The 19693-nt window shown below is 41.3% G+C and overlaps 1 protein-coding gene across 4 annotated transcripts in view; it reads left to right on the plus strand.

The window, feature by feature from the left end:
- LOC110503037 (phosphatase and actin regulator 2) overlaps nt 1-18071 on the plus strand; it is a 76693-nt gene extending 58622 nt beyond the window's left edge. For 3 of the 4 annotated variants that reach the window (XM_036960796.1, XM_036960799.1, XM_036960798.1), the window contains exons 5-12: nt 6249-6786; nt 8440-8624; nt 9492-9648; nt 11350-11405; nt 12725-12786; nt 14903-15040; nt 16379-16455; nt 16613-18071. In XM_036960796.1, the coding sequence (XP_036816691.1) occupies nt 6249-6786; nt 8440-8624; nt 9492-9648; nt 11350-11405; nt 12725-12786; nt 14903-15040; nt 16379-16455; nt 16613-16628 (1229 nt within the window). In that variant the 3' untranslated portion in view covers nt 16629-18071. Of the gene's footprint in view, nt 1-6248; nt 6787-8439; nt 8625-9491; nt 9649-11349; nt 11406-12724; nt 12787-14902; nt 15041-15351; nt 16330-16378; nt 16456-16612 lie in introns of those variants that run through there. The other variant, XM_036960797.1, reaches the window with a different exon arrangement.
- The last annotated feature ends 1622 nt before the right edge of the window (nt 18072-19693 follow it).

A 19693-nucleotide genomic window follows, 5' to 3' on the forward strand; every position in this document is an offset into this window, starting at 1 on the left:
TTTCTGTAAAGAAATGCCATATTTTGGGCTCTCCATATTTCTGTTTTATGTCCATTGTTATCCTCTGGCTATAGTAATCTTTGAGTTTGCATTGTTATCTTGTTGAGTGACAGTTTATTGAGATCACATTGTTCTCTTGTTGAGTGACAGTTTATTGAGTTCACATTGTTCTCTTGTTGAGTGACAGTTTATTGAGTTCACATTGTTCTCTTGTTGAGTGACAGTAGTTTATTGAGTTCACATTGTTCTCTTGTTGAGTGACAGTAGTTTATTGAGTTCACATTGTTCTCTTGTTGAGTGACAGTTTATTGAGTTCACATTGTTCTCTTGTTGAGTGACAGTTTATTGAGTTCACATTGTTCTCTTGTTGAGTGACAGTAGTTTATTGAGATCACATTGTTCTCTTGTTGAGTGACAGTTTATTGAGTTCACATTGTTCTCTTGTTGGATGACAGTTTATTGAGTTCACATTGTTCTCTTGTTGGATGACAGTTTATTGAGTTCACATTGTTCTCTTGTTGAGTGACAGTAGTTTATTGAGTTCACATTGTTCTCTTGTTGAGTGACAGTTTATTGAGATCACATTGTTCTCTTGTTGAGTGACAGTAGTTTATTGAGATCACATTGTTCTCTTGTTGAGTGACAGTTTATTGAGTTCACATTGTTCTCTTGTTGGATGACAGTTTATTGAGTTCACATTGTTCTCTTGTTGAGTGACAGTTTATTGAGTTCACATTGTTCTCTTGTTGAGTGACAGTTTATTGAGTTCACATTGTTCTCTTGTTGAGTGACAGTTTATTGAGTTCACATTGTTCTCTTGTTGAGTGACAGTAGTTTATTGAGTTCACATTGTTCTCTTGTTGAGTGACAGTTTATTGAGTTCACATTGTTCTCTTGTTGAGTGACAGTTTATTGAGTTCACATTGTTCTCTTGTTGAGTGACAGTTTATTGAGTTCACATTGTTCTCTTGTTGAGTGACAGTTTATTGAGTTCACATTGTTCTCTTGTTGAGTGACAGTAGTTTGAGTTCACATTGTTCTCTTGTTGAGTGACAGTAGTTTATTGAGTTCACATTGTTCTCTTGTTGAGTGACAGTAGTTTATTGAGTTCACATTGTTATCTTGTTGAGTGACAGTAGTTTATTGAGTTCACATTGTTCTCTTGTTGAGTGACAGTTTATTGAGATCACATTGTTCTCTTGTTGAGTGGCAGTAGTTTATTGAGTTCACATTGTTCTCTTGTTGGATGACAGTTTATTGAGTTCACATTGTTCTCTTGTTGAGTGACAGTTTATTGAGATCACATTGTTCTCTTGTTGAGTGACAGTTTATTGAGATCACATTGTTCTCTTGTTGAGTGACAGTTTATTGAGATCACATTGTTCTCTTGTTGAGTGAGAGTTTATTGAGATCACATTGTTCTCTTGTTGAGTGACAGTTTATTGAGATCACATTGTTCTCTTGTTGAGTGGCAGTTTATTGAGATCACATTGTTCTCTTGTTGAGTGACAGTAGTTTATTGAGATCACATTGTTCTCTTGTTGAGTGGCAGTAGTTTATTGAGTTCACATTGTTCTCTTGTTGAGTGACAGTTTATTGAGTTCACATTGTTCTCTTGTTGAGTGACAGTTTATTGAGTTCACATTGTTCTCTTGTTGAGTGACAGTTTATTGAGTTCACATTGTTCTCTTGTTGAGTGGCAGTAGTTTATTGAGTTCACATTGTTCTCTTGTTGAGTGACAGTTTATTGAGATCACATTGTTCTCTTGTTGAGTGGCAGTAGTTTATTGAGTTCACATTGTTCTCTTGTTGAGTGACAGTTTATTGAGTTCACATTGTTCTGTTGTTGGATGACAGTTTATTGAGTTCACATTGTTCTCTTGTTGAGTGACAGTAGTTTATTGAGTTCACATTGTTCTCTTGTTGGATGACAGTTTATTGAGTTCACATTGTTCTCTTGTTGAGTGACAGTAGTTTATTGAGATCACATTGTTCTCTTGTTGAGTGACAGTTTATTGAGTTCACATTGTTCTCTTGTTGGATGACAGTTTATTGAGTTCACATTGTTCTCTTGTTGAGTGACAGTTTATTGAGATCACATTGTTCTCTTGTTGAGTGACAGTAGTTTATTGAGATCACATTGTTCTCTTGTTGAGTGACAGTTTATTGAGTTCACATTGTTCTCTTGTTTAGTGACAGTAGTTTATTGAGATCACATTGTTCTCTTGTTGAGTGACAGTTTATTGAGTTCACATTGTTCTCTTGTTGAGTGACAGTTTATTGAGATCACATTGTTCTCTTGTTGAGTGACAGTTTATTGAGTTCACATTGTTCTCTTGTTGAGTGACAGTAGTTTATTGAGATCACATTGTTCTCTTGTTGAGTGACAGTTTATTGAGTTCACATTGTTCTCTTGTTGAGTGACAGTTTATTGAGTTCACATTGTTATCTTGTTGAGTGACAGTTTATTGAGATCACATTGTTCTCTTGTTGAGTGACAGTTCATTGAGTTCACATTGTTCTCTTGTTGAGTGACAGTTTATTGAGTTCACATTGTTATCTTGTTGAGTGACAGTTTATTGAGTTCACATTGTTCTCTTGTTGGATGACAGTTCATTGAGTTCACATTGTTCTCTTGTTGAGTGACAGTTTATTGAGTTCACATTGTTCTCTTGTTGAGTGACAGTTCATTGAGTTCACATTGTTCTCTTGTTGAGTGACAGTTTATTGAGTTCACATTGTTATCTTGTTGAGTGACAGTTTATTGAGTTCACATTGTTCTCTTGTTGAGTGACAGTTCATTGAGTTCACATTGTTCTCTTGTTGAGTGACAGTAGTTTATTGAGATCACATTGTTCTCTTGTTGAGTGACAGTAGTTTATTGAGATCACATTGTTCTCTTGTTGAGTGACAGCAGTTCATTGAGTTCACATTGTTCTCTTGTTGAGTGACAGTTTATTGAGTTCACATTGCTCTCCTGTTGAGTGACAGTAGTTCATTTGGTTTTGAATAGCTTCGGTATATCTACCAAATGGCGTTTCCACAATACAACCTATATCCATAATACTGCCTGTATCCACAATACAACCTCTATCCACAATTCGGCCTGTATCCAAAACACAACCTATATCCACAATTCGGCCTGTATCCACAATACGGCCTGTATCCAAAATACGGCCTGTATCCACAATGCGGCCTGTATCCACAATGCGGCCTGTATCCACAATGCGGCCTGTATCCAAAATACGGCCTGTATCCACAATGCGGCCTGTATCCACAATGCGGCCTGTATCCACAATGCGGCCTGTATCCACAATACGGCCTGTATCCACAATGCGGCCTGTATCCACAATACGGCCTGTATCCAAAATACGACCTGTATCCACAATGCGGCCTGTATCCACAATGCGGCCTGTATCCACAATGCGGCCTGTATCCAAAATACGACCTGTATCCACAATGCGGCCTGTATCCACAATGCGGCCTGTATCCACAATGCGGCCTGTATCCACAATACGGCCTGTATCCACAGTACGACCTCTATCCACAATACGGCCTGTATCCACAATACCACCTCTATCCACAATATGACCTTTGGAGCACCTTAAATGAAATTTGAGGCAAAAGGGCAAATTCCCACTTCCATCATTCACTGAATCAGATTGCTCATTCAGATTAGCAAATTTAGGCATGACATGCCAGCAACAAACGCTGGCACTACACATTCAAGTATATCTGACCAAATTATGAAAGACAAATAATATTTAACTCTGTAAAGTGAGTGTGGAAGAGGTGAAAAAATAGTTGTCTATCAAAAATGGCAACCCACTGGTGGTCTGACAACTGGGATAGAAAATGACTGAGGATAATAGTGGACGATATTGCCACTCCCATTTGCCATATCTTCAATTGAAGCCTACTAGAAAGTGTGTGACCTCAGGCCTGGAGGGAAGCAAAAGTTTTTCTCCCACCTAAGAACAATAATGCCCCTTTAACTGTCTTAAATAGCCGACCAATTGGCATATTACCAAACCATAGTAAACTTTTTGAAAAAATTGTGTTTGACCAGATGCAATGCTATTTTACAGTAAACAAATTGACAACAGACTTTCAGCACACTAATAGGGAAGGGCATTCAACAACCACAGCACTTACAACAATGACTGATGATTGGCTGAGAGAAATTGATGATAAAAAGATTGTGGGGGCTGTTTTGTTAGACTTCAGTGTGGCTTTTGACATTAACGATCATAGTCTGCTGCTGGAAAAACGTATGTGTTATGGCTTTACACCCCCTGCTATATTGTGGATAAAGAGTTACTTGTCTAACAGAACACAGAGGGTGTTCTTTAATGGAAGCCTCTCCAATATAATCCAGGTAGGACATCTGTACTAGGATTACGTGTCAGAAATTGAGAAAAACTGAGTTTAAATGTCTTAGGCTAAGGTGTATGTAAACTTCTGACTTCAACTGCACATTTAAACTCAGTTTTTCACAATTCCTGACATTTAATCCTAGTAAAAATGTCCTGTCGTAGGTCAGTTGGGATCATCACTTTGTTTTAAGAATGTGAAATAATAATAAGAATTAATAATAATAAAAATAGTGGAGAGTGATTTATTTCAGCTTTTATTTCAGTCATTACATTCCTAGTGAGTCATAAGTTTACATACACTCAATTAGTATTTGGTAGCATTGCCTTTAAATTGTTTAACTTGGGTCAAACGTTTCAGGTAGCCTTCCACAAGCTTCCCACAATATGTTGGGTGAATTTTGGCCCATTCCTCCTGACAGAGATGGTGTAACTGAGTCAGGTTTGTAGGCCTCCTTGCTCACACACGCTTTTTCAGTTCTGCCCACAGATTTTCTATGGGATTGAGGTCAGGGCTTTGTGATGGCCACTCCAATACCTTGACTTTCTTGTCCCTTAAGCCATTTTGCCACAAATTTGGAAGTATGCTTTGGGTCATTGTCCATTTGGAAGACCCATTTGCGACCAAGCTTTAACTTCCTGACTGATGTCTTGAGATGCTGCTTCAATATATCCACATAATTTTATTTTCTCTTGTGAAGTGCACCAGTCCCTCCTGCAGCAAAGCACCCCCAGAACATGATGCTGCCACCCACGTGCTTCACGGTTGGGATGGTGTTCTTCAGCTTGCAAGCATCCCCCTTTTTCCTCCAAACATAACGATGGTCATTATGGCCAAACAGTTCTATTTTTGTTTAATCAGATCAGAGGACATTTCTGCAAAAAGTACAATCTTTGTCTCCATGTGCAGTTGCAAACCACAGTCTGGCTTTTTTATGGCGGTTTTGGAGCAGTGGCTTCTAGTGGTCGACCGATTAATCGGAATGGCCGATTAATTAGGGCCGATTTCAGGTTTTCGTAACAATCGGAAATCTGTATTTTTGGGCGCCGATTTATTTAACTAGGCAAGTCAGTTAAGAACACATTCTTATTTTCAATGACGGCCTAGGAACGGTGGGTTAACTTGTTCAGGGGCAGAAGGACAGATTTTCACCTTGTCAGCTCGGGGGATCCAATCTTGCAATCTTACAGTAAACTAGTCCAACGCAATAACGACCTGCCTCTCTCTTGTTGCACTCCACAAGGAGACTGCCTGTTACGCAAATGCAGTAAGCCAAGGTAAGTTGCTAGCTAGCATTCAACTTATCTTATAAAAAACAATCAATCATAACCACTAGTTAACTACACATGGTTAATGATATTACTAGATATTATCTAGCATGTCCTGCGTTGCATATAATCTGACTGAGCATTCAAGCATACAAGTATCTAAGTATCTGACTGAGTGGTGGTAGGCAGAAGCAGGCGCGTAAACATTCATTCAAACAGCACTTTTGTGCGTTTTGCCAGCAGCTCTTCGTTGTGCTGACCATGGCTTACCCTGACCCTGGCCGTGACCCCACTCTCCGAGGGTGTGTCAGGGAGAGTTGGGATATGCAAAAAACGCGTGCTTATAATACACTCAAATTATTATTATTATTTTACTCTTCTATTTCTATCACATGAGCACAACATTCTATAGAACATATATATATATTTGTTATATCATTGACTGTTAATGTTCCAGATTTAAACAAAAGGCTCATGTTCGTCTGAAGTCCCTGGGCTCGTCATTTAAAATGACAGCAAAAACAAAAGCGCATAAAATACAACAGGACATCAGCCAGTTTTTGCTGTTGTTTCAAATAAACCTAATGAAGTTTCTTCTCCTCTTAGCCAAATCCTCTCATCCTAAGAAAACTGGAGGCACATCCAAGACCACGGCCCAGTCCTCATCCTCCTCATCGTCCACACAGTGTAACACAAAGATCTCGAAGGACAGGCCTGCCAATCCAACCGGGACAGAGAAGACCAACAAGCGCGAGCTCCAACTAGCAACTGACCCTTCCCGCTTCTCTGGAGCCCCCAAGGCCTCCCCAGACACAGACAGCCTACCAGGTGAAAGACGGCTCACGGGTCCTGGGGATGGGAACCAGGGGGGTAAGGAGGATCCCTCTTCTGGCCCAGAGGGCAGGCCTGCTGCTCAGGATAACTCCTCTCTGCCTGGGGTGGATAAAGACGATGCCTCAGGTGCTGGCCCTCAGGACCCTGGAGAGAAAGCACCCCTTGTCAACAGCACCACTGAGGACACTTCCTTCACTGAGTCTCAAAGTGAGAGCTCCACGGAGGAAGCCCTGGGGACTGGGAAAGATGGAGGAGGTGACCATGAGCAACAGTCGGGGGACGAAGACCATGACTTAGAGAAAAATCGGAGGTATGTCTCTAGTGCAGAAAAGCCATTTTATGGGGTTTCGTACAGAGAAAAAACAGCACAGAACATGTTATTGTTCATTAATGCCACAAAGCCACTTCATAAGGGTATGAACAACAGAATTATAAGAACATTTATATTGTATGAACATTCTTGCACACAGAACCATATAGCTGAAGTCTCAATATATTTGAAGTATGTTCCCAGGCTGTACTGTGGTATTCTGCTAGCTACTGTACTCCAGACACCTACTGGAGCAGCTGAACAGATGCTTGCTGAAAATCTATATTGAAGCATGGCAATGTTCTTTCATCATCTCAGAGAACGACATTCATCAGAAAGGGTTGCGCGTTTTGAGACGCATCTGATTAAGCATGGCCTTGTTTATCATGAGCATCCTGCTACAGATGTAGGGTCTTAATTTGATCACCCTGGTACTTGAGAACTTTCCTGCAATGCAGGACATTTTAAACTTATAGTGTACTTGAGGTTTAAAAAGTATTCTGAAGTTTGTAATTTCCACTTAGAAATCAGACTTGATTTTCCCTTACGAAAAATGTATCAACCCCTACAAAAAATGTCCATTAATTATAATCCACATAACATTTCACATTTCCTGTTGCTGCAAGATTTTTTTCCTGCTGTAGCAAACTGGCTCAAATTAAGGTCTTATGCGGGAAACACACTCCGTCATATTGTACATGCAGGAATGGAAGGGAAACTAGTTCTAGCTGTCTCCTGCTACAAGGGTTTTGAGTTGTGCACTTTGCGTCCATATAGCAGGTCTGAGTTCATAAAGTGAAGCAGACCTGGGTCAAACACAGACATATTTCAAAGTATTTGAGATATTTGAGGTACATTTTATGTAGCTTGAATTCTGCACTTTTGGGATCATTCCATTTGTTCTATCAAACCAGGCCAATTAAATCAAGTGCATTTCAAGTATTTGAAAGTAGTTGAGTTATATATTTGACCCAGGCTGGTAGTAGCTGAAGAAAATATAAGGGTGTCTTACATCATGTTTGCTCTTACGAAACTTTGGAATGAAATCAGGTGGTATTGGTAGGAAAGCTCTTTACTGCAATCACGATTACATAATAATACAGTATGCTGTACAAAACTCCATCGAAGGGATGATGTAAGTCTTACTGCACGTGTAAATGGTCAGCAGCATTGGGAGTCGAGACAGTACTGCAGATTCAGAAGACAGCACAGCAGTGTAAAAAACTATTCTGTGTGGAATATTGTACTGTATAATTTACTGATATACACTTATTCTCCCAGAGAAGCTGGATCATTTGCCAGGGGTATTGCACTTGGTCATGCGTGGGATGTTCCCCAATGCTGGAAGGGGGGCTTGAGTGAAAAGTTTGGGAACCCCTGTTGTAAGTCACAGAACCCTGTCTGTGAAGTATGCCTTCAACCATTGGATATAGGATAGTTTACCTTGCATGATGCCAGGTTCATGAGGAAAAACCTTTTGGGAAAGAAAAGGCCTGTTTTCACCAGCGTTTTGGTCTATACACCCTTAATCTACATTTTTTAATCGCCATTTTCCATTATGCAACGAGGACAACAATGGACATGATAAATCAATCAATAGACAAGAATCAATCAAGTAAAAACGCTTTATCAGTTTTGATGATATGATTCCAGGCCTACCAATGGGATTGGTGAGAAGCTCCACAGTGTTAACCTGGAGAGCCCAGAGGTTACAGTCATCCCAGACAGTACTACGGAGTCTGACTACCACTCCATAGTCAGCGACTCTGACTCAGATGGGCCCATCCTCTACCGAGACGAAGAAGAGGACGAGGATGAGGAGGACGAGTATACCACAAGTAAGGAATCCGTCACAGATATAGAAGCTTACAGCTAATTGTGTTCTAGCCTTTAGTCAGTCAGTCTTCATGTATGCTGTCCAGCCTTTGCAACAAATTCATCCATAGCCACTAGTGCACTCACTGCAAAAAGTGAAATCTAAGCAAGCCTAAATATCTTATATTGATGGATAATTCACTTAAAATAAGTGTTGTTCTTTTCTTACCAAGCTAAATGATCTTACGGCAGATCTTTTTGCTGATTTGATTTTATTAACCAAGATATTTTAATTGTCTTAAGGTAAAATATCTTGAAACATATCTTAATTTAGCTTATTTCTAATTAACAACAAAAAATTATCTGCCAATGATGTGAGATAATTTTGCTTGGTAAAACAAAAAAAAAAAAACATATTTTAAGTGAATTATCCCTCTATAAGATATTTAGGCTTGCTTAGATTTCACTTTTACCGTGATAGAAATACGGAAAACACCCATGAAACAAGACTAGAAACAAGACTAGAAACAAGACTAGAAACAAGACTAGAAACAAGGACTAGACACAAGACTAGAAACAAGACTAGACACAAGGACTAGACACAAGGACTAGAAACAAGACTAGAAACAAGACTAGAAACAAGGACTAGAAACAAGGACTAGACACAAGGACTAGAAACAAGACTAGAAACAAGACTAGAAACAAGGACTAGACACAAGACTAGAAACAAGGACAAGGAACAACCAAAACACAGTTGAAAACAATGTCACTTCTTGTGTTTCTTTCTGGGAGGTTTTATATGTACTAGTATATGTACTGCACAGAACACTTTCCTACAGTATAAAACTGGGGGGCTAGCTGGATTTACATGACTATTATTGGTTTTGTAGGCTCTCTAGCCAGTAAGATCCGCCGCAGGGACACCCTGGCCATCAGACTTGGCAACCGGCCCAGCAAGAGAGAGCTGGAGGAGAAGAACATCCTGCCTCGTACCTCTGAGACCGAGAGGCAGGAACTCCGCCAGCAGATTCACTCCAAGCTAGTGAGGTACAGAGTACACCCCTGGAGTCATGCACACATATACACACACAGACACACACAGACACACACAGACACACACAGACACACACATACACACACAGACACACACAGACACACACACACCGGGGTTTCCGCTGCACTCATTTTCCTGTGGTGCTGCGCAACGGCAAAATCATTGCCGCCACGCAACAATGGAACATGAATTCCTGTGAAAACAAAACAAACAATTAATAGAAAAATCTAACAACCCCATAGTAGAATAGTTGATCTATTTAACTAGTCGGCTAGATAAATCTTTTTAACAAGTCGGATAAATAAATATTCCTCTCATGGCTCATTCATGTTATAAGTGCCACAGGGATGGAAACATGCATTCTGACAAGTAGTCAATGCACAACAATTCTTGCAATCGTGAAAACAACAGTTTTAATGGCTTTTGTTTGGGAATCTCAGCTTTTCATTCCTACTTTATTTATTTCTCAACTCATAAATATGCGTGAAATACGCCATTTTAAACCTGGGGTTTTTAACAGACGCATGGTTACACATTACCACTCCACAATTCGCAGTGTGCATAGGGGAGAGTGGGGCTGAATGTAACACTGGTTAGTTGTAGGCCTCTCTACCTCAAAATAATTTATTTGGAATGACATAAAAAAATTGTGATGAGAGATAATATTTTTTGTTGAGCAAGAGTAGTGGAAACAGGGAAAGTGTTGGGGGAAGAATTGTGACATGAAGTGGTTTCTGTGAGAAGTACAGGCTTTTTACTCCAGGTGGCAAGTTACCCTAGATTACCCTAACAGGTAGACCTAAATCATATTCAGAGTTTATGCACGTTTTTTGGGACATAAAATGAATCAATATGATAATAACTAGTTAAAAGATCACATTTGAGATCTGGCTAATGATTAGCCCAATAGGGTAAATGCAGATAGGCAAACCCATGCTTCAGCCTATTTATTTGCGTTTGGCAGCTTCAGTTGGGAATAAGGTGATAATGTTTATTGCTAATAGCATAGCTGATAATATGGACCATGCATAGGATATATACTGTACATGGCCCAATATATTAAAATAATTTTACTAATGTGTTATTGGGCTAATTTCTGGAGGTGGAAATTCTATTTTAGATGGTGTCAGCATAATTTTTTAAATTCATCCTTTTAAAAAGTCACCAGAACTGAGCTCCTCAGTCCTTCAACATACAAATTATAGGAGGGACCCACCCTCTTCAACCCCCCTCCGCAACCTTTTCCCCTCACTCCTTTTCCCCACTGCTACACATGTTTCCAGAGGAAACACTGACACACACCACTGTCTGAAGCAGCAGTAGGTGTCTCTAGCTTTGGGATCCACCACTCCAGAAGACCCGGCATGACTTGCTGTGGGTATAACCCGAGGCTTCTTCTAAGTTTCCACTCATCAGTGGGGGGTTGATAACATTACCCTGTGCTATTAAAGTTCTGGATAGAATAATGAGATGTGTTGGAGCCAAGTCTCCAAAACCTACAGTATTTGTTTGTCATCAAGATTATATCTAATATGAAATAACTGTTCGTTCTGGTGTGAGATTCCTGAAGATTTGGTAGCACTAAAATCATCTTTCATCCAAGGGACTTAAAATGATCCTAGTGCTACAAAGCTTTTGGGGAACAAATCACAGTGGTGTTGTCTCACTTCCTTCTCCCTCTCTGTCCCTCACAGACAACTTAGTCAGAGGCCCAGTACTGAGGAACTGGAGCAGAGGAACATTCTGAAACGTGAGTGATCACAGACAGACAGCACCACAGACTGCACCACACTGGACCCAGTCAGACCACAGACAGACAGGACCACACTGGCCCCAGTCAGACCACAGACAGACAGGACCACACTGGCCCCAGTCAGACCACAGACAGACAGGACCACACTGGCCCCAGTCAGACTACAGACAGACAGGACCACGCTGGCCCCAGTCAGACCACAGACAGACAGGACCACACTGGCCCCAGTCAGACCACAGACAGACAGGACCACACTGGCCCCAGTCAGACCACAGACAGACGGGACCACACTGGCCCCAGTCAGACCACAGACAGACAGGACCACACTGGCCCCAGTCAGACCACAGACAGACAGGACCACACTGGCCCCAGTCAGACCACGGACAGACAGGACCACACTGACCCCAGTCAGACCACGGACAGACAGGACCACACTGGCCCCAGTCATACCACAGATAGACAGGACCACACTGGCCCCAAGCTGGTTGAGAGAATGCCAAGAGTGTGCAAAGCTGTCATCAAGGCTCTCAGAGACGCTATGCACAGCCTCTCAGGGACGCTATGCACAGCCTCTCAGGGACGCTATGCACAGCCTCTCAGGGACGCTATGCACAGCCTCTCAGGGACGCTATGCACAGCCTCTCAGGGACGCTATGCACAGCCTCTCAGGGACGCTATGCACAGCCTCTCAGGGACGCTATGCACAGCCTCTCAGGGACGCTATGCACAGCCTCTCAGGGACGCTATGCACAGCCTCTCAGGGACGCTATGCACAGCCTCTCAGGGACGCTATGCACAGCCTCTCAGGGACGCTATGCACAGCCTCGCAGGGACGCTATGCACAGCCTCCCAGGGACGCTATGCACAGCCTCGCAGGGACGCTATGCACAGCCTTGCAGGGACGCTATGCACAGCCTCTCAGGGACGCTATGCACATCCTCGCAGGGACGCTATGCACATCTGTTAGAATCTCAACAACTACCTGTTGAAGAATAGAACAATTGTCTATGCTGGGCTCGGGTTTAAAGGGTTGACTATGTATGGTTAACAAAATACAACTCTAAAATCAAAGTTTGTCAGATGTTTTCAGACCTCAAAAGCAGACTTCTGTTGAGATAATTCCATATTCCAGGACATCAGTTTTGTAGATGTAGCCATAAGGCACACTCCAACATCAATTGGAAAGATAAGCACCGTATAATTTCCAGATCTATCTTTTCCATCCATTTGTAGACCACATTGCTTAATTAATAATCGCTATATTGGGCAGTGAAGTACCACCCCAGCCTACTTACTTCTTTTTAATTTCACTGCAGAGACAAATGAAGCTGATCAACATGAAGCCATACAAGAGATTAAAAGGAGACTCTCCCGAAAGGTACTGTCATTTATACTATGTTTAGGTAAGCCTGCTGAACGTCTGCATCTCATTGAGTTTATGGCTGATGACTTGTGTTGATATTTGTGGTACACAGATCCATCTGGTGGACATAGCCGGAACTGAATTAACTGGAACCAAACACATTCAAACTCATATTCACTGAATTACCAGATAATGTCTTAGGTTCTGAATTACCAATAAAATTTCAATCTCATTGACTGAATTACCAAACAGTTTATGAATTTATGAATTACCAAACAAATGTCAAACTCATTTAGGGTTATACAATGTGAGGGGGTGCACACATTGTCACATTCAGAACCCACATTGAAGGTGGAGGAAGATGATTGTGTTTATTCCATTGTTTTAAAAAAGTATAATAGAAAATAACAAACTCATCATTTTAGAGTTTTTTGACAAGCCAAAATGCAGCAACTGTATGACTCAGTTGCCACAGTGCATACTGTAGGGCATACCAGCTCTGTGTGAGAAGCATGCCACAGTGCATACTGTAGGGCATTCCAGCTCTGTGTGAGAAGCATGCCACAGTGCATACTGTAGGGCATTCCAGCTCTGTGTGAGAAGCATGCCACAGTGCATACTGTAGGGCATACCAGCTCTGTGTGAGAAGCATGCCACAGTGCATACTGTAGGGCATTCCAGCTCTGTGTGAGAAGCATGCCACAGTGCATACTGTAGGGCATACCAGCTCTGTGTGAGAAGCATGCCACAGTGCATACTGTAGGGCATTCCAGCTCTGTGTGAGAAGCATGCCACAGTGCATACTGTAGGGCATACCAGCTCTGTGTGAGAAGCATGCCACAGTGCATACTGTAGGGCATTCCAGCTCTGTGTGAGAAGCATGCCACAGTGCATACTGTAGGGCATACCAGCTCTGTGTGAGAAGCATGCCACAGTGCATACTGTAGGGCATACCAGCTCTGTGTGAGAAGCATGCCACAGTGCATACTGTAGGGCATACCAGCTCTGTGTGAGAAGCATGCCACAGTGCATACTGTAGGGCATACCAGCTCTGTGTGAGAAGCATGCCACAGTGCATACTGTAGGGCATACCAGCTCTGTGTGAGAAGCATGCCACAGTGCATACTGTAGGGCATTCCAGCTCTGTGTGAGAAGCATGCCACAGTGCATACTGTAGGGCATACCAGCTCTGTGTGAGAAGCATGCCACAGTGCATACTGTAGGGCATACCAGCTCTGTGTGAGAAGCATGCCACAGTGCATACTGTAGGGCATTCCAGCTCTGTGTGAGAAGCATGCCACAGTGCATACTGTAGGGCATTCCAGCTCTGTGTGGGAAGCATGCCTCAGTGTAGTATCAGGCTGCTTGAAATTCCTCAGATTGCTCGCCCCTGTGGTGGCTGGGGGAAGAGGGAATTTTCCAGGGTTAGGCCAACACTGCTTGACCTTAGATATAATAAAGAGAACTGGAGTGTAGTTTCAACACAATGCCCCTGTATGGCATTGTGGAAGGACTTAAACTCTTCCGACAACTCTCCATCCATCTCCCGTGCCGCAGCTGTCTTGTCTAGAAGTCACACTTTACAGTTGTCAATCACTGGCTACTTACACTGAGTATACCAAACATTAGGAACATCCCCTCAAAACAGCCTCAACTCGTCAGGGCATGGACTCTACAAGGTGTCGAAAGCGTTCCCCAGGGATGCTGGCCCATGTTGACTCCAATGCTTCCCACAGTTGTGTTAAGTTGGCTGTATGTCAAGTTGGCTGTATGTCCTTTGGGTGGTGGACCATTCTTGATACACACCAAGCAACGTTGCAGTTCTTGACACATACTGATGCACATGGCACCTACTACCATATCCCATTCAAAGGCACTTAAATCTTTTGTCTTGGTCTTTCACCCTCTTAATGGCACACACACACAATCCATGTCTCAATTGTCTCAAGGCTTAGTCCTTCCTTAACCTGTCTCCTCCCCTTCAGCCACACTCACTGAAGTGGATTTAACAAGTGACCTCAATAAGGGATCATATCTTTCACCTGGATTCACCTGGTTAGTCTATGTCATGGAAAGAGCAGTTGTTCCTAATGTTTTGTCCACTCTGTATATTTCGTGTGTGTTTGTATAGCTGAGTGTGAGGCCGACAGTAGCAGAGCTGGTGGCTCGGCGGATTCTGCGCTTCAATGAGTACGTGGAGTGCACAGATGCTAAGGACTATGACCGCCGCGCAGACAAACCCTGGACCAGGCTCACTCCAGCTGACAAAGTGGGTTCCAGACTCCTACCGTATAATGTTATTGCTAAAGCGACTAAAACACATGACATTCATAATGCCATTAAATACTTGGAATAAGAGAGGTTATAAAAAGGCATAATTTAAAAAAAAATTGTTAGCATTTTCTTCCTCATGTATTCCAGCTACCTGAACAATGCTGTAAATACATTATTCACATATAATGAGTTATCTACCATTTAATCTTCAGTTATATTAAATGTGTTGCCTGTCTGAAGCTATTGACGGTCTGATAGTTTGACAATTAATTCATATATTTGACAATTAATCTATGAATCCCTCAGGCTGCTATCCGTAAAGAACTGAATGTTTATATTCCCTCAGGCTGCTATCCGTAAAGAACTGAATGTTTATATTCCCTCAGGCTGCTATCCGTAAAGAACTGAATGTTTATATTCCCTCAGGCTGCTATCCGTAAAGAACTGAATGTTTATATTCCCTCAGGCTGCTATCCGTAAAGAACTGAATGTTTATATTCCCTCAGGCTGCTATCCGTAAAGAACTGAATGTTTAGATTCCCTCAGGCTGCTATCCGTAAAGAACTGAATGTTTATATTCCCTCAGGCTGCTATCCGTAAAGAACTGAATGTTTATATTCCCTCAGGCTGCTATCCATAAAGAACTGAATGTTTATATTTCCTCAGGCTGCTATCCGTAAAGAACTGAATGTTTATATTCCCTCAGGCTGCTATCCGTAAAGAACTGAATGTTTATATTCCCTCAGGCTGCTATCCGTAAAGAACTGAATGTTTAGATTCCCTCAGGCTGCTATCCGTAAAAACTGAATGTTTATATTCCCTCAGGCTGCTATCCATAAAGAACTGAATGTTTATATTCCCCCAGGCTGCTATCCGTAAAGAACTGAATGTTTATATTCCCTCAGGCTGCTATCCGTAAAGAACTGAATGTTTATATTCCCTCAGGCTGCTATCCATAAAGAACTGAATGTTTATATTCCCCCAGGCTGCTATCCGTAAAGAACTGAATGTTTATATTCCCTCAGGCTGCTATCCGTAAAGAACTGAATATTCCCCCAGGCGGTTATCCGTAAAGAACTGAATGTTTATATTCCCCCAGGCGGTTATCCGTAAAGAACTGAATGTTTATATTCCCCCAGGCTGCTATCCGTAAAGAACTGAATGTTTATATTCCCTCAGGCTGCTATCCGTAAAGAACTGAATATTCCCCCAGGCGGTTATCCGTAAAGAACTGAATGTTTATATTCCCCCAGGCGGTTATCCGTAAAGAACTGAATGTTTATATTCCCCCAGGCGGTTATCCGTAAAGAACTGAATGTTTATATTCCCTCAGGCTGCTATCCGTAAAGAACTGAATGAGTTCAAAAGCAAAGAGATGGAAGTTCATGAAGAGAGCAAACAATTTACCAGGTAACAACTTGAACGTTATTGATCCCCAGCCATTACACTTCATTATGAGTGATACAAGATAATAAACTGCTGTTTGATTTAGGCCTAGTAACAGTGTGCTATAAGGTGCAGACTTCAGTTCTGATCCAACAGTGTCTGTTTCCCTGTGCCTTGGCAGATTCCATCGGCCCTGAGGCATTTCTCTCTCCAGTGGGGGTGCTGGTCGGCTGCCGGCACTGCCTAAAGGCTCTCTCTCCCCGCTGCGGGCTTCACCATCGGGCTTTTCCCCGGAGCCTCGGGCCTGGATGCCCTTAGGCACGGACACATGGACACCGTCTCCCAGGGCCAACCTGGCTCCAGCTCTACAGATCAATAGAGGTTGATAACATTGGGCCACACCTGCTTACACAGACCAGACCAGACTGGGCTTTAGTGCTGTGTGAAAAGAGACAGACCGAGAGAGAGAGGCCAGTATCCATGAAGGACAAAACTGTTGCACGTTGTAACACAGCACTGATTTAATTACCCACATTCTTTTTGGCTTCCCTAAAGCACCTTAACAGGCCTTGACCAAGTCCCCATGGGACTGGAAGGGAAATGGTTTTGCAACTATGACAATGTTGTAGGTTAGGCAAGTCCAGCCAAAGGTAACAGTAATCAAATCAATGTTTATTTGTGATATACACAGGATACAATGTAAACCGTGCAATGCAATGCTTACTTGCAAGCTTCCTCAACAGTGCAATGACAAATATAACCAAATCAGACACATAGTCCTTAACTTAACGTAATCTTGGAAGTGCATGGCAAGGTGTTAAGAATGAATGGTTAGTTTTACTGCCATGTGGTCTTGATGGTGGAAATTAAGGTGTTTGGGTCTTGTTTTAAGGGGTGATTGTTGATGCTGATCTCAAAGTGGCTGGGACTACATGAATTTTGCCTAGATAATAAGGAATATGTATCATTACTGTATTTGTCATGTTTTCTAGAACACTTACCATTATTGAGCATATATTTTACAGGGACAGAGCAGAGTGGACCCTATTGATCTATGTAGGCTATTCTTCCACTCCCTCTTTCCAAATTTAGGGCAAGTTCAGAACAAATTGGTCTGCCCTTCAGATTGGTTGAGCTATTAATAATGGATGGTCTGTGTAGTTTGAAAGTATATGATAAATGTTAGTATTTTACAGTCCCAGATGAATCCATTGAGCTTTTTTCCTGGTCATAAAATGTGAAGCATTTCTTTGATATTTCTGTGATGAGGTGCACCAATCAATTTACATTCATTTCAGACTGCTAAGGGCAGCTGTAGAATATAGGAAGAGAACCATAGTATTCATGCTAATGTTTTTCTCATTCTATGGATTTTTTGTACATAATGTATATCAGTTGCATGATCACAAGTTTACTGCCAATTACCCTATAGATTTTTACATTGATGTGATGTACAGGATGAGTTTTGTATTGATGGCGCTATGTGCTGTTCATATGTGAGTACTGTATCTTTGAATTATGTCAGTACATAATATTAATGTATATACAGTACCAGTCAAAAGATTGGACACATGCTCATTAAAGGGTTTTTCTTTATTTTTACTATTTTCTACATAGTAGATTAATAGTGAAGACATCAAAACTATGAAATAACACATATGGAATCATGTAGTAACCAAAAAAGTGTTAAACGATTCAAAATATATTTTGGATTTTATATTCTTGAAAGTAGCCACCCTTTGCCTTGATGATAGCTTTGCACATTCTTGGCATTCTCTCAACCAGCTTCATGAGGAATGCTTTTCCAACAGTCTTGAAGGAACCAAAAATCTCAAATTTAGAACAAAGGACAGATTTCCTTCGGTCTAATGTCCATTGCTCATGTTTCTTGGCCCACGCAAGTCTCTTCTTCTTATTGGTGTCCTTTAGTAGTGGTTTCTATGCAGCAATTCAACAATGAAGGTCTGATTCACGCAGTCTCCTCTGAACAGTTGATGTTGAGATGTCTGTTACTTGAACTCTGAAGCATTTATTTGGGCTGCAATTTCTGAGGCTGGTAACTCTAATGAACTTATCCTCTGCAGCAGAGGTAACTCTGCGTCTTCCTTTCCTGTGGCAGTCCTCATGAGAGCCAGTTTCATCATAGCGCTTGATGGTTTTTGCGACTGCACTTAAAGAAACGTTCAAAGGTATTGAAATTTTCCGTATTGACTGACCTTCATGTCTTAAAGTAATGATGGACTGTCGTTTCTCTTTGCTTATTTGAGCTGTTCTTTACATAATGTGGACTTGGTCTTTTACCAAATAGGGCTATCTTCTGTGTACCACCCCTACCTTGTCACAACACAACTGATTGGCTAAAATGCATTAAGAAGGAAAGAAATTCCACAAATTAACTTTTAACAAGACACACCTGTTAATTGAAATGCATTCCAGGTGACTACCTAATGAAGCTGGTTGAGAGAATGCCAAGAGTGCAAACTGTCATCAAGGCAAAGGGTGGCTACTTTGAAGAATCTAAAATAGAACAAATATTTAGATTTGTTTAACACTTTTTTTGGTTACTACATGATTCCATAAGTGTTATTTCATAGTTTTGATGTCTTCATTATTATTCTGCAATGTGGAAAATAGTCAAAATAATAACATTTATGTGAACCATCAACGGTGTATGCTCAGGAAGAAGATGCCATAACCCTTCAGTATTAGCTACATAGACTAAAAGTGACCCCATGGCCACTTAAATGGTGTAATATGTTGACTTAAGGCTCTATTCAATCAGATCCGCTTAAAAATGTCAAGATTCACACACTGAATAGGTGCAGTGAAATGTGTTGTTTTACAGGGTCAGTCATAGTAGTACAGTCCCCATGGAGCAAATTAAGGTTAAGTGCCTTGCTCAAGGGCATATCGATAGACCTTGTTGACTCGGGTATTCGAACCAGTGACCTTTTGGTTATTGGCCCAGCGCTCTAACTACTAGGCTACCTGCGAAAGCTTCTAATAACCTGTTTTTGCTTTGTCATTCTGGGGTAATGTGTGTAGATTGATGAGGTAAAAAATTAATCTAATCCATTTTAGAATAAGGCTATAACGTAACAAATGTTGAAAAAGTCAAGGTGTTTGAATACTTTCGGAATGCACTGTATATATTTATATATAAAAATATGTATGTATATATATATATGTGTATGTGTGTGTATATATGTGTGTGTGTGTGTATATATATATACACTGCTCAAAAAAATAAAGGGAACACTTA

This window comes from Oncorhynchus mykiss, chromosome 23 (assembly GCF_013265735.2).
Source record: "Oncorhynchus mykiss isolate Arlee chromosome 23, USDA_OmykA_1.1, whole genome shotgun sequence".
NCBI lineage: Eukaryota > Metazoa > Chordata > Actinopteri > Salmoniformes > Salmonidae > Oncorhynchus > Oncorhynchus mykiss.